A 13094-nucleotide genomic window follows, 5' to 3' on the forward strand; every position below is an offset into this window, starting at 1 on the left:
CTTTTAGGGATTTTGCTCTTTCATGTAGTAACTTCCTCCTCCTGTTGTAAAGTTTGTTTATGGCTGGGGTCCACCAGACCGGGCGCCTGCCTTTGGGGGAATGGGTCTTGGTTTTATTTGGGATTGCATGATCCATGCATTCTTGAAGGTGCCCGTAGAAGGCATTTGCAAAGGATTCAGCAGTGTGGGTTGTGGTTTCCACTGGCCCAGGGGCCTTGAAGGATACCACTTCAGTCTTAAGAAGTGTGAAGTTGGCTTTTGAGAAGTTCTTCACTGTGGTCTTTTGTGCAGGGGTGGGGGCGGGATGTGGATTTCCAGTGAGATTAATTTATGGTCTGATCTTACCAAAGAGGGATATACTTCCGGTGTGGAGCATTTTGTCCCCATGTTTGTGATGATCAGGTCTAGTATATTGTCTCCTCTTGTGGGAATGGTGACTAGTTGTTCCATTGCATTTGAGTTTATGAATTCTAGGAATCTTTGGGCTAGGGTGTTGGGGCTTGAGTAATGTTCCCAGTCTATGTTTGGGTAGTTGAAGTCTCCCAATATTATGGTATTTGGAGAGACATTCATATTCTCCAGTGTCTTCAGGAAGGCTGTGTGGGGTTCCTGAGTTTGAGAGGGTGGTCTGTAGCATGCTACAAACTGTAAGGCAGTTTTGCCTATGGTTAGTTGCACCCGGATGGTCTCTGATGCTTCGTGCGTTGCCACTAACCTGGAGGTGTGGGTATCTTTGATGAATATGGATACTCCCCCTCCTTTTGTGGTTCGGTCCAAGTTTTGGGGCCGGAAAGCATGATATGAGGTAAAACCTGATAGTGCTGGGGTGCTCTCAGGAGCCTTGAACCAGGTTTCAGTCACTGCACAGACATCGATGTTCTCCATACTGAGGAGGGCTTCGAGGGCATGCATCTTGAGGTTTAGACTTCTGGCATTGAGCAGCATTACCCTTAGTTTTTTTCCACTTGTGTTTTCTAGGGAGGTAGGTTTGTCATTTGAGCCTTGCCTAAAAAAGGCACTATGGGGTGGCAAGAGCCTTGGCCAATATCCGGAAGCCCAGGGGTGACAGGTGCAAGCCATCCCTTGCGAAGCAGCGTGGCTTGTCAAGCATGTCATCCCAAGCAGACAGACATTGGATCCCTTAGAATGACACCAGTAATTAAGCTAATTGTTAAAACTGATCATTTTGTCTTTGTACTGTGGCATCATTCTTGGTGAGGGCAAGATGCTGCTCAGGGTCAGGGTCATACCGGCCTGGGCTACATAATCAGAGAGCTCCTCTATGTCTCTTTTCATGTAGTCCATGGAGGTACGTCTCAGGTCGTTCACACCGGCATGTACAATGACTGAGTCATATTTGTACTTGCTGTGGAGTGACCTGAGTGCTTGTGTTATGTGGCGGATTCTAGCTCCCGACAGGCAGCTTACTGTGACCTTTTCCTTGTTCACTCTGGTGAGCGGGACATCAGTGTGTCTGACTATGGAGTCACCTATTACAAGTGTGTCTGGCATGTTGTTTGGCCTTAAGGGCTGTGACTGTTTAGCACACTGACTTGTTAACTATGTGTTGCATGTGCTATGTCTTGAGTGATTTTTTTCCCTGGGAAAAATCACTGATCCATGTGTTCGACATTTTGCATTTTCGTAATGTTTGGGTCGATTATATAGCATTCGCAATTACAATATAGACCCATGTTGGCAATCTACCTCCCTGGTGGTGGAAGAGAACTGGCAACCACCTGCACAAAAGACGAGTACGCTAATCTGTTGTACCACTGACACAAAGGTCCTATGACCTTTGTGGCACATCCTATAATGCTCAATATTATAAAAACAAATAGAACTAGATACTACGTTGTCATTGGTAACTATAGAATATAACAATAGAAAATCGACACTAGCTAATTTACATTGATTCACTGGAATGGGAGCTAAAACAGCCAGAAAGGATTTAGTTCTTATATCAAATAATATGAAAGGGAATATTATTCTTTTCAGGAAATTTCAATTGTACTTCTAAAAATAAGCCAGAATATAGTACAGTTAGGGTACCCAGGATTTCAGCTTTGGCAAATTACTAAAAAAATGGAACAGAATTATTAGAGTTAAAAGGTATGTTAATTGTAGAGAAAACAGACTCTCTAGAATATTCCCATTTTTATACAATTTTAGTACACAATCACAAATAAAAAAATATGCTAACTTCCCAAGAACTCCTGGCAATAATAGATAATTTTAAAATAATTACATGTGCTATTGCTGACAATAATGTTTTAATCTTAAAAATAATAACTAATTTTAAAACCCTGGCCTACAGATACATGATTCTAGCATACTTTAGAATAATTTAAAAACTGGCTTACAAAAGAAATAAGACATTTTCTGGTAAGTAATACGGAGGAAAGTAGTAAAATGATGATTTTGGATGCATTAAAATCCTATATATTTGGTAAGGTGACAAACTGGTATAGGAAGAAATTTCAACAATGAAATAATGAAATATTAGACATAAAAAATGAGTTACAAGAGCAATAGAAAGAATTTCAAAAGGTGATAAAACACTGTTGAGTCACAATCAAAATATTTTAACCAATACAACTGAACTTGCAGTTGAAAACTTAGAAAGTTCTGCTTAAAATTAATCCAAAGAGGATAGATACATGATTTAACTACAACATCAAAAATATCAACAAGAAATAGTAAGTACAAAAGGTTAGTGCATTTTACTTTTTGGGTTTTCTTCCTTATTAGCATCCTGACAGTGAGTACAAGAACATTTTGATCCATTTTACTTACTACGGAATAACTTGCATGCTTGAGGTGTGTGTGTGTGTGTGTGTGTGTGTGTGTGTGTGTGTGTGTGTGTGTGTGTGTGTGTGTGTGTGTGTGTGTGTGTGTGTATGCGTGTTTGTTTGTTTGGTGTCCTTAGAAACTACACTGACATGTGCATCATGTTAGGAAGGAGTTTTGAGCTCTGGACCTTAAACAGTTTGTGCTAGGAACTCTGGGAGTGTTTTTGTGCTTGGTACCTAGGTGGTGGTTGCAGCGGATCAGTCAGTTCAGAAGACAGGTCTAGGTGTGACAATGGCTTTTAAAAGACTTTGAGGGACATGCTGACAAGACAATACTATATATATTAGTTAAATATACTGTATAAACTGGGAATCGGGGGGGGGGGGCGTTTTGTGTGTAACATGATAAATCTTGTGTAAACTATATTATTTAAAATGTTCTACTGTACACGTTTCTAATATTTCTACATATTTTTTAATGTTTTTCAGTTCCAGTCCAGTTTGGGTAGGCAGATAGGGGCTATGTTTTTTTTTACTCCTCAATTCTGTTTTTATTATTCTGAATGGGAGAGTCCACTCTTTCATATATGGTGGGATTTTTTTTTTTTTACATTCAAAGAGCTTTCAAATTTGTATTCTGTGTGATTTTCTATAGGGTTCAAGCATTTACTAATTTCTTGTACTGCGTAGAGCATCGCAATTACACTTCAAAAGCAGAGGAAAAAACAGGCTTATAAAAGTATCTTTCTGATGTCAGAAAGGTATTTAACAAGCTTTTGGTAAGCACCCTTCACCACTATTCATTTCAAATTTCACTCTAGAACATTAGCAGCAGACAATGGTCACAACAGAAGCATGTCTGGAAGCACATTCAGATTTTAAAATGTTTAACGTTTTGTTTAGCCTCTTTTGGAAGGCTAAAGTGTTTAACAGCTTTTAAAGCCGTTTGTGCTTCTCATCACTCTTTTGCAGCTTTCAAATCTGTAAGACACTCAGTGCTCCTTATACTTTTTGCTCTAACTTCTGTAGTACACTGCAGCAGGAAACACCCCCCACGTTATGAAGAATAATGAATGGGTATCTAAACATAACCCAGTTACGTGTTCTTGCCAGCAATGTCAAGATTCATCTCTCAAGTTTCTCTCCCAAATTTTTTGACATCCATGTCTCAAATACATAAGCTGGTTATGTTTGACGACACAATCATAATCCTCTGTGGTGAACTTTGTTTTAATGAATATGTTATGTGTTATGCTTAATTTCAGTGAAGGAGGAGTTGTTTGTGGTTCACTGTATGTCCACTTTATAAGGGGTTATTCCAGTCACAATTTCTGTTTTAATATAGCTTCCTCTTTCAGTATACATTATTCTGCTCAATGTAGCGGTTTTCATTTGTTATTGATACTAAATTAGTTGTTCAATTAATTTACAGCATTTTGCTTAGATGTACTATTAGTGTTAGAACACAGGGTCCTGTAGTCTTAATTGTCACTGATTTATCTTGTTCTGCCGACCTGATGCTACAAGTAATATAACAAATGTTTGATGACTTGGATAAAGTGTGAATATATACAGTATTTCACAGTTTAGCAAGGAATGCATTCCTGCATTCTAAACTTGAAAAAAATAATATTTGAAAGTAACACATTTGAAAACTAGTCTTTCATTTGAAAAGCAGTACTCTGAAAATCAAAAATATATATGACATTACAATTAAAATTGCAAAGAATTCATTTTAGCTGGGGACTATGCCTCTTGCACCCCACTGTGGTGCATTTTGTTCCTCCCACCCCTCCTTATTTATATACAATAACTCTACGATTGCACTACAGGCAACATTTCTGCATCTACATCAGCTCTGCTTACTTAATTTTGTGTGAAAACCTTGAAAGTAAGTATAACTTTGATACCACTGAAATCATGAAGGAAGCATTCTTTGCAGAGGGCTGTGCTCCCTGTACCCCATTTAACCCATATCCCCTTATTTCTGCACACTAACTCTACAAACACGCTACCATGGAGGACTTTATACCTACTAAAAGACAATACAGCTCACTTGACCACTAAAGAGAGTCCACAGCTTGTAGACAAATGGAAATCTAAATGAACTGCTTACTGTATTTGTATTGTGTGACTTTACTGAAAAATAGCTGTATGAAATTTTAAATGACTTCAAATTAATTTTATTTTTAATTTATGACATTCAAACACATTACATCTTCCTTGTACATCTGTACACACCAGTACATTAGTTAAGAAAACTTAAGCAGAACTGACTCTTGCCTGGGTCAGCAGACTTTGTCTACTTGAATTACTAAATCAGAACTGCACGGTATAAAGAAGGTGATTGAGGGGATCACACATGGATCATAGGGCATAGTTCAAACAGTTCACAGCCTAAACCATTTAGGCTGCAGTAATATGCCAAATATATCAGTTATGATATAATTACTGTCCTGCCCAACAAAAAAGTATTGAAAATGAAAATGGCGCACTTTAGTCCCACATACTTTGCCTTCCACTGCTTGCTTCCTTATCCATACAGCCCAGTTCCTGCATGTGGATGCTATATTCTCACACATGCAAGGTATCACAAGATGCTTGCTTTAATACTCTTGCAATGTCATATTCAAAATGGTAAACATCAGCTTTTCTAATAACGGGCTGATTGTAAACATGAGCTAGACTGCAACTGTATATAAACAAGAAGCACAACTCTGACTCCACAAAGTGTGGCTGTCAGGTCACCAAGTCAGCTCAAAAAATGTCCCATTTAAGTAGCTGCGTGGGTGAAAAACTCTCTTGGTTATAAACTAGCAGCCTATCCCAGAAAAAGGAGACACTATGCAGAAGCTGCAAGGCCATTCCTCTCCTAAAATTAAATGTTTTCCATTCTCCTAAAGTTAACAAATTAAAGTAAACCATGCGTTCTACTATCTATGGGTAGTGCAGGTACACAAAAGGTGTGCTGAAGCTACAACATATGTACACACAAATATACAAGTGGCCAAAGCAAAGGTCATCCAGGATTCTGGAGCTATGACAGCCCGTGAGTGTTTTTGTGATGAACAACCACATAGGGTAACCATACCGAAAGTATAATGCCTCAGTGAACTCTAAAAATGAGACAAAAATAATAAATGATGCTTACACTCATACTCATCTGAAAGAAGCCGTACATAAACATGTACCAGAAGACACTGAAAGCCCAAGACATGGTGCCAGAAGGGGTGTACCAGAGCAGGAAATAGAATGTGATTCCAAATGGCATTGACAAAATGATCCTACAAAACAAAAACAAGCGTGAATAATGTAGGACGCATTCATACTAGTGGCAGCAGTTTAACAGCTGAATGTTTGTACTACCAGTAAACTTGTATTTTGATCCAAGACTGAATACCTTTATAACCTTGTAAGACATTTTTTTAAATATTGATCAAAAGTGCAATCATTCAAAGAAAAAATTCACAAGCCAGGGAAAGTACAGTTGTGTGAGCATACTCACAATAATTATGCATGTTAGCAGAGGTGCTTCCATAATTCTTATTTCTTTTTTTATGTGATTGCTGTGGTGACCAAAAGGAAGGTTTATTGAGTCTGAAAAACACGATGAAATTTGTCCTTACTAAGGAAAAGCAGAAAGAGCTTCTCTAGCAAGATATGGCAGCATTCCAAAGAAAAAAATGGAATCATAGCAGTAAGAAAGGGGATGGAGAGAGCGCATACTGCAGCAGTGTCCTACAACTCAAAGACAGTACAGCTGACATTCCAAAGAAAACAATTACAGTTGTATACACTTACCATAAATGTAGATGTTCGAGTGTATTCACTGTTGCAGTCATCACATTTGGGTTATCTGCTTGCAGTAACCCTCAGTCGGCCTGATTAACAAAGTATTGGGTCCTGCGTCATTGCTGTCTCTTCTTCCGTGACGTCAGGTCGTCAGGGGTATAAAACATGCAGCTGACGCCATTACATCAGTTTTTCTTGCCCCAGATGTCAGGTGCCCCCCTAATGGACAGCAATTAAATCTATAAATATACAAGGTTATACCTCAAACAAAAAAGCAAATACACCAAAAAGCTTTTAAGCATAATAAAGGAGAGAAAACGTATAGCCAAAAGGGGGCTAGAGGGAGGGTAACCAGGACTGCAACAGTGGATACACTCAAGTATCTACATTTATGGTAAGTGTACACAACTGTACTATGTTCTTCATGTTTCACTGTTACAGCCATCACATTTGGGTAGATTCCCAAAGCTAAGGATGGGAGAAGGAAGTTAGATAGCATTAGGACCAGCTATAAGGCCCTGCAAGACTGCAGTGGCAAAGCCAGCTCTGGATTTAGAAAAAAATTGGCAAATGGTAATGCTTGGTGAAAGTATGTACAGAACTCCAGGTAGCAGCTTCTAGGATGTCCCTGGTTGGTACGCCTCTGAGAAAGGCTGTAGAGGTAGATGCAGCCATGGTTGAGTGGGGTCTGATCCCGTGTGGGATAGGTTTTCCATGGTGCTTATAGCAGAAATTAATGCAATGGCCTATCCATTTAGAAATGGTTTGCTTTGAAATAGCCTTCCCCTCTGTCTCTGCAGCAAATGCCACCAGCAGTTGTTCAGACTTCTTTTGAGGTTTAGTCCTGTCCAAGTAGAATCTGAGTTGTCTGTGCACATCTAAGGAGTGCAGTATCCATTCCCCTTTGTTCTGTGGATTAGGAAAGAAGGTTGGCAAATTAATGGACTGGTTAAGGGCCACACTGGATACCACCTTGGGCATGAAAGAGGGATTGGTCCTGAGGGACACCCTGTCCGCATGAATGATGATTAAAGGCTCCACTGCCATAAAGGCCTGTAATTCAGATACCCTTCTTGCTGAAGTGATTGCTAAAAGGAAAGCTGTTTTCCAAGAAAGGAATTTTAAATCTGCAGTAACAGCTGGCTCGAAAGGAGGAAGGGTGAGTTTCTCCAATACAAAGTTAAGGTCCCAGGCTGGAGTTGGAGCTCTCCTGGGTGGTCTTAAAAATATGGCCCCTCTGTGGAACTGCTTGAGCAGTGGATGAGAGAAGAGTGGAGGTTCTGTGTTATAATGAGCTGAAATGGCTGAGGCGTGAATTTTTAGTGAGGAAAAAGACAGGCCCTTGTGAAGCATCTCAGTTAAGTATTGTAAAATCTGAGGTAAATTGGGCACTGCTGTGCTCATCCCTTGAGAGTGGTTCAAGGCAAGAATCTTTTCCATTTTTCAGCATAAGATTTTCTAGTACTAGTCCTCCTTGCCTCTAAAATGATATCCATCACTGTTTTACTGAGAGATGGTAAAGGAGAGATTAGATAATTAGCCAGGCTGCTAGGTTCAGTGTTTGAAGCTGAGGGTGCAGAATCTGGTTCTCCTGCTGAGACAGCAGGGTAGGAGTCTGAGGCAGGTGCCATGGGGCCAACAGTGACACAGTGCACAAGAGGGGGTACCAGTGTTGGCGTGGCCAGTTTAGTGCAATCAAAATCGTCCTTAGTTTGTCTTGTTTGATCTTTAGTAGTACTTTGGAGAGCAGAGGCAAAGGAGGAAAGGCATAAACTGATAGTTTTTTCCAGATGAAGGACAGAGCATCCACTTTCCAAGCTTGTCTGTGGGGAGTCCTTGTGCAAAATTTGTCCAATTGATAGTTCTAGGGGGAGGCAAGCAGGTCTATATCTGGGCTCCCCCATTTGCTTGTCAACATGTTGAAAATCCTTGGTTCCAGTTTCCACTCGTGTGGGTCCATGAGGTTTCTGCTTAGTCTGCTTAGTCTGTCTGCCAGTGTGTATTTAGTTTTCCTGGGAGAAATGAGCTTGTGAATGCACGTGGTAGTTCAAGGCTGTGTTCCACAATGCCATGGCTAGTCTGCAGAGGGCATAAGAATGTCTACCCCCCTGCTTGTTTGTACCACATAACAGTGGTGTTGTCCGTATTTACCATTAATTGTCCTGGAAGAATGTGGTCCTTGAAGGCTGTCAGAGCATTCTGTACAGCTAACATTTCTTTTTGATTGATATGCAGGTGCATTTGACTTGAGTTCCATTTGCCCTGAATGCACTTCCCTGCCAGGTGAGCCCCACCATGTATAGTCTGATGCATCTGTTGTTAGGGTTTGGGTGGCAGGGGGTAGTATGAATGGTAGTCCCTTGTTTTGGTGGCAGGCTTCTGCCCGTCACAGGAGCTCTAGGCGTAGGCAAGGTATAATAGGAATCATTGCTTCTAGATCCTGAGAATATTGACACCATAGGGTTTTTAGGTACCACTGTAGTTTCCTCATATGCAGTCTTGCATATGGAATTAGAAGAATGCAGGAGACCATGAACCCCAAGGCTTATAGTATTTGCCTTGCAGAAAGCAGGGTTTTTGTGGCCACTTGTTTGAAGTGGGTCGTCAAATGAATTTGTTTCTCTGGCGTGAGGAAAGCCATCTGGGAAGTTGTATTTAAGCTTGCTCCCAGGAATATAATTTGTTGACAGGGTACCAGGTTTGATTTCTTTTCGTTTATGGTGTACCCCAGACAAGTTAACACCTTTTGTACAAAGGCCAGATGATTCAAAAGTATGTCCTGGCTTTCTGCCTGAATTAGACAATCGTCCAGGTATGGGTATATTTGAATATTTCTTTGCCTGCAAAATGCAATGACTGGAGCTAGGCACTTTGTGAATACCCTGGACGCAGTAGATAAGCCAAAGGGCAGTGCAGAGAACTGATAATGCATGTAGCCTGCTTTGAAGCGTAGGTATCTTCTGAAAGATTCCCTGATTGGGATGTGCAGGTATGCTTCCTTTAAATCTAGTGTTGCCAACCAGGCATCCTTGCTTAGCCTAGGAAGCAACTGGTGAAGAGTCAGCATCTTGAATTTTGTAATCACCAAAAAGGTGTTTAGAGTAGACAGGTCCAGGATAGGACGCCATGAATTGTCTTGTCTGGGTACCAGGAAAAGTCTCGAGTAGAAACCTTGTCCCTTTTCCTCTTCTGGTACCAATTGAATAGCCCCTATGCTTAAAAGAGAGAGTACTTGCTTTTGGGCCTCTGCCCATTGATTTGGAGGTAGATCCGGCCAACCGCTTGGAGTTAGTAACATGTGGGAGTGAAATCTGTATCCTTGGGACACTATATTTAAAACCCATTTGTCCTGGGTAATGAGTTCCCAGTTCCTTGCATGAAGTGCAATCTTTCCTCACAAAAGGGCAGTCAGTTGAGAAGTGCTTGGAAGTTTTAAAAAGAAGTCATTGAGACAGTTTACCATAGGGGGGAGTTTTATTACTCCCAGATTTGGAAGTGGAGGCCCCCCACTGCTTAGTCCTGTGCGTCCCCTGGGACTGAAGCCTGAGTGCTCTGCTGGATCTGGGTTTGGACTTAGAAGGTCTGGAAGAGGCAGAAAAGGGCCAATTCTTAGAAGGCCAATGCCTACTAAATCTTGGAGGTTGTACTTGTAAAAAATCTTTAACAGTTTGCATAGATTTAGCTTTTTCCTCCATCTTTTTAAGAACTTCTTCTGCCTTGTTACCAAACAGGCGGTCCTGATTTAAGGGAGCATCCAGTAATTTCACTTTAACATAATCTGGCAAGGATTGCTCCTTAAGCCAAGCATGCCTTCTAAGTACAGATCCAGTTACAGCAGCCCTGCAAGATGCTGCTAGTTAATCAAAACCACATTGCAAAGTATGTTTTCCAACTTGTTCAGCAGAATGCATTAAATCCTGTAACTCCTTATTTTCAGCACAGTCAGGAATCAACATCATTTTCTGTTTAAACAATCCAATAATAGGCTGCTGATACTTTAACATATGAAACTGGCAATTCAAGGCCCTAATGGCCAAAGTTGTAGAAGTGTATACCTTCTTACCCCATCTATCCAGCGCCCTGGATCTCTATCAGAGGGGGTAGGATTTTTGGCAGTAGTAGCTTTAATGCCCTTGGGTCCCTGTGCAATGGTTTCAGGATCCGCAGTAGGATTTTTGAAAAGGAACTTGTGAGAGTCAGGAACCCTGTAATATCTATTAGGTTTTCTGGGAGCAGGAGGTAAAGAGTCAGGGGCCAAGCTAGATTCAGAAAAGGCATCATCAACAATGTCTGGTACAGGAGGTATAGCTAAAGGCCTATGCTGAGTAGAGGCAGGAGTAAGAAATCCCTAAGCCTCTTTTTAGAATCAGAGAAATCCTGACTTTCCCAATGAAAATGCTCCCTGAGAGTATGTAAGGTTTCACCAAAAGAGAAATCCTCTAGGGGGGGAGCAGAGGGGAATAGAGTCCTCACCGTCAGAATCCTCATAGGTAGATAAGGTTAAATCCTGGTCATCAGAGGAAAGAGAAATTTCAGAATCCTGGTCAGAAGTATCATAAGCAAACTCAGTCCTAGGTCTCTTTGAGGGGGAAGGTTGGCTTCCCCTGATTAAAGTAATAAGGTCTTCAGCCATTCTTATCATTTGTTTTTTAGGCATAGAGGCCTGACCATGTGATCTGCACATCAGTTTTCTAGGCATGGTTCGAGTTTTAGGCCTTGAAGAAGAAGATGGCGTCAGTTTAATATGCAAGTCAGTAGGCCTGAATACACCCTCAGAAGCCTGCACAGTGGCTCCGGAACAATCCAAGGTAGAGACATCCGCAGGTTCCACAATTGAAGCATCTCGTGGCATACAGGACTCCAAATGGGTCTCAGTAGAAGCCTGCGAATCTGAAGTAGTGGGTATCAGGGGCTGCGAAAGTGTCTCACTGACTACCGGTGAACTGGCGACTGGCTTAGGAGAAGCGTCGTCGTCAGCTTTGGACCTAGGCGGCTTATCTCTGTCTTTATCTTTGCATTTTTTTGGAATGTCGGTAGTTGGATGGCTTACCAAAGACATATCAGGATAATTGAACCGAGCACCAAAATATTTAGAAGTGAAAATATACAGATGATGGATAGTTCGTGGTTTAAATAAGGCACAAAACCGACAGTGAGGTACGTTGTGGTCAAGGCCTAGGCAAGGAATACAGTATGAATGAAAATCTTTATGAGGTATTTGCTTTCCACAAGAAATGCAATTATTTACTTCTACTGACATTGGTTTAGAGGAAGAAAAAGTTTTCCCAATGGGGTGCTCATCTTTTAGTTGAAGACTTCGGTTCTGAAACTCGAAAAAGAAAATTTCAGGATTTGGCCGACCGGCACTTGTGAACTGCTTCCGCTTTGGGCACTGCACGGCAAGAAAGACGGATGTAATGGTGTCAGCTGCATGTTTTATACCCCTGACGACCTGACGTCATGGAAGAAGAGACAGCAACTGACGCAGGACCCAAGACTTTGTTAATCAGGCCGACTGAGGGCTACTGCAAGCAGATAACCCAAATGTGATGACTGCAACAGTGAAACACGAAGAACATCTGGAATCATAGCAGTAAGAAGGGGGATGGAGAGAGTGCATACTGCAGCAGTGTCCTACAACTCAAAGACAGTACAGCTGTGTAAGCTGCACTTATCCATAGCAGTAAATGTTTGAATTACTCGATGCTGTAGCAGCCTTTAGGCTATATTGCTTGTGTTTTGCCCAAGACACAATAACCAGCCAGCTTCCAAAAGTTGTGGTTCCCTTCCACACTCCCACTTTGACTGCTGACTGGACAACCCTGAGAAGGGAAAATCAGCAGTCAGAATGGAAAATATTCAGGACTTTTTTTGCAAAAAAAGTTCTGAAGTAGCATTCTCATCCTGAACTATCTAAATAAGATATAACCACCAAATCTATTTCCCAACAAAAACTTTATACAATAATAGGGGGACAGAGGCTGGGTGTGGCTAGTGCAGCAGTGAGGAATTCAAACATCTACTGTTATGGGCAAGTGCAATTTACACAACTGTACTATATTCATCATTTCCACTGCCACAACACCCCTTAGGCTACATGGGTCAATTACCAAAGTCTACCCAACCTGGGAGGAGGAAGGACATGGACTAAGGAGCCCCTGGAAATGGTCCTAGGAAAGCCAGTCCTGGACTTAACAAAAATCCATTTTGTAACTGCTTTGTAAATGTATGTACAGATACCTCTAGAATACTTCTTGAGTCCATCTATTCCCAATACATCATTGAAGAAGGCAAACCTCAAGTAGAGTGGGACTAGATACTGCCTGGAACTGGTTTATAAAGGTCGATAAACAAAGGGCAACAGCCGATGACAACCATCTGAAAAAAGGCAGTGTTGACATAGGTTGTCCTTTCTTAGTCCCAACATAAATAATAACTAGCTGATCAGCTTTCCTTAAAGACTTGGCTCTGTGAAGATAGTGCCTGATCTGCCTATGCATGTCCACAGTA

At 41.2% G+C, this 13094-nt stretch overlaps 1 protein-coding gene across 1 annotated transcript in view; it reads right to left on the reverse strand.

Moving 5' to 3' along the window:
- LOC122817219 (sodium-dependent lysophosphatidylcholine symporter 1-like) overlaps nucleotides 1–13094 on the reverse strand; it is a 985499-nt gene that overhangs the window by 714043 nt on the left and 258362 nt on the right. The window contains exon 4 of the mRNA XM_044090437.1: nucleotides 5944–6076. Within this exon, the coding sequence (XP_043946372.1) occupies nucleotides 5944–6076 (133 nt within the window). The remainder of the gene's footprint in view (nucleotides 1–5943; nucleotides 6077–13094) is intronic.

Source organism: Protopterus annectens, chromosome 12.part0 (assembly GCF_019279795.1).
Source record: "Protopterus annectens isolate FY-2018-M chromosome 12.part0, PAN1.0, whole genome shotgun sequence".
NCBI classification, from domain to species: domain Eukaryota; kingdom Metazoa; phylum Chordata; order Ceratodontiformes; family Protopteridae; genus Protopterus; species Protopterus annectens.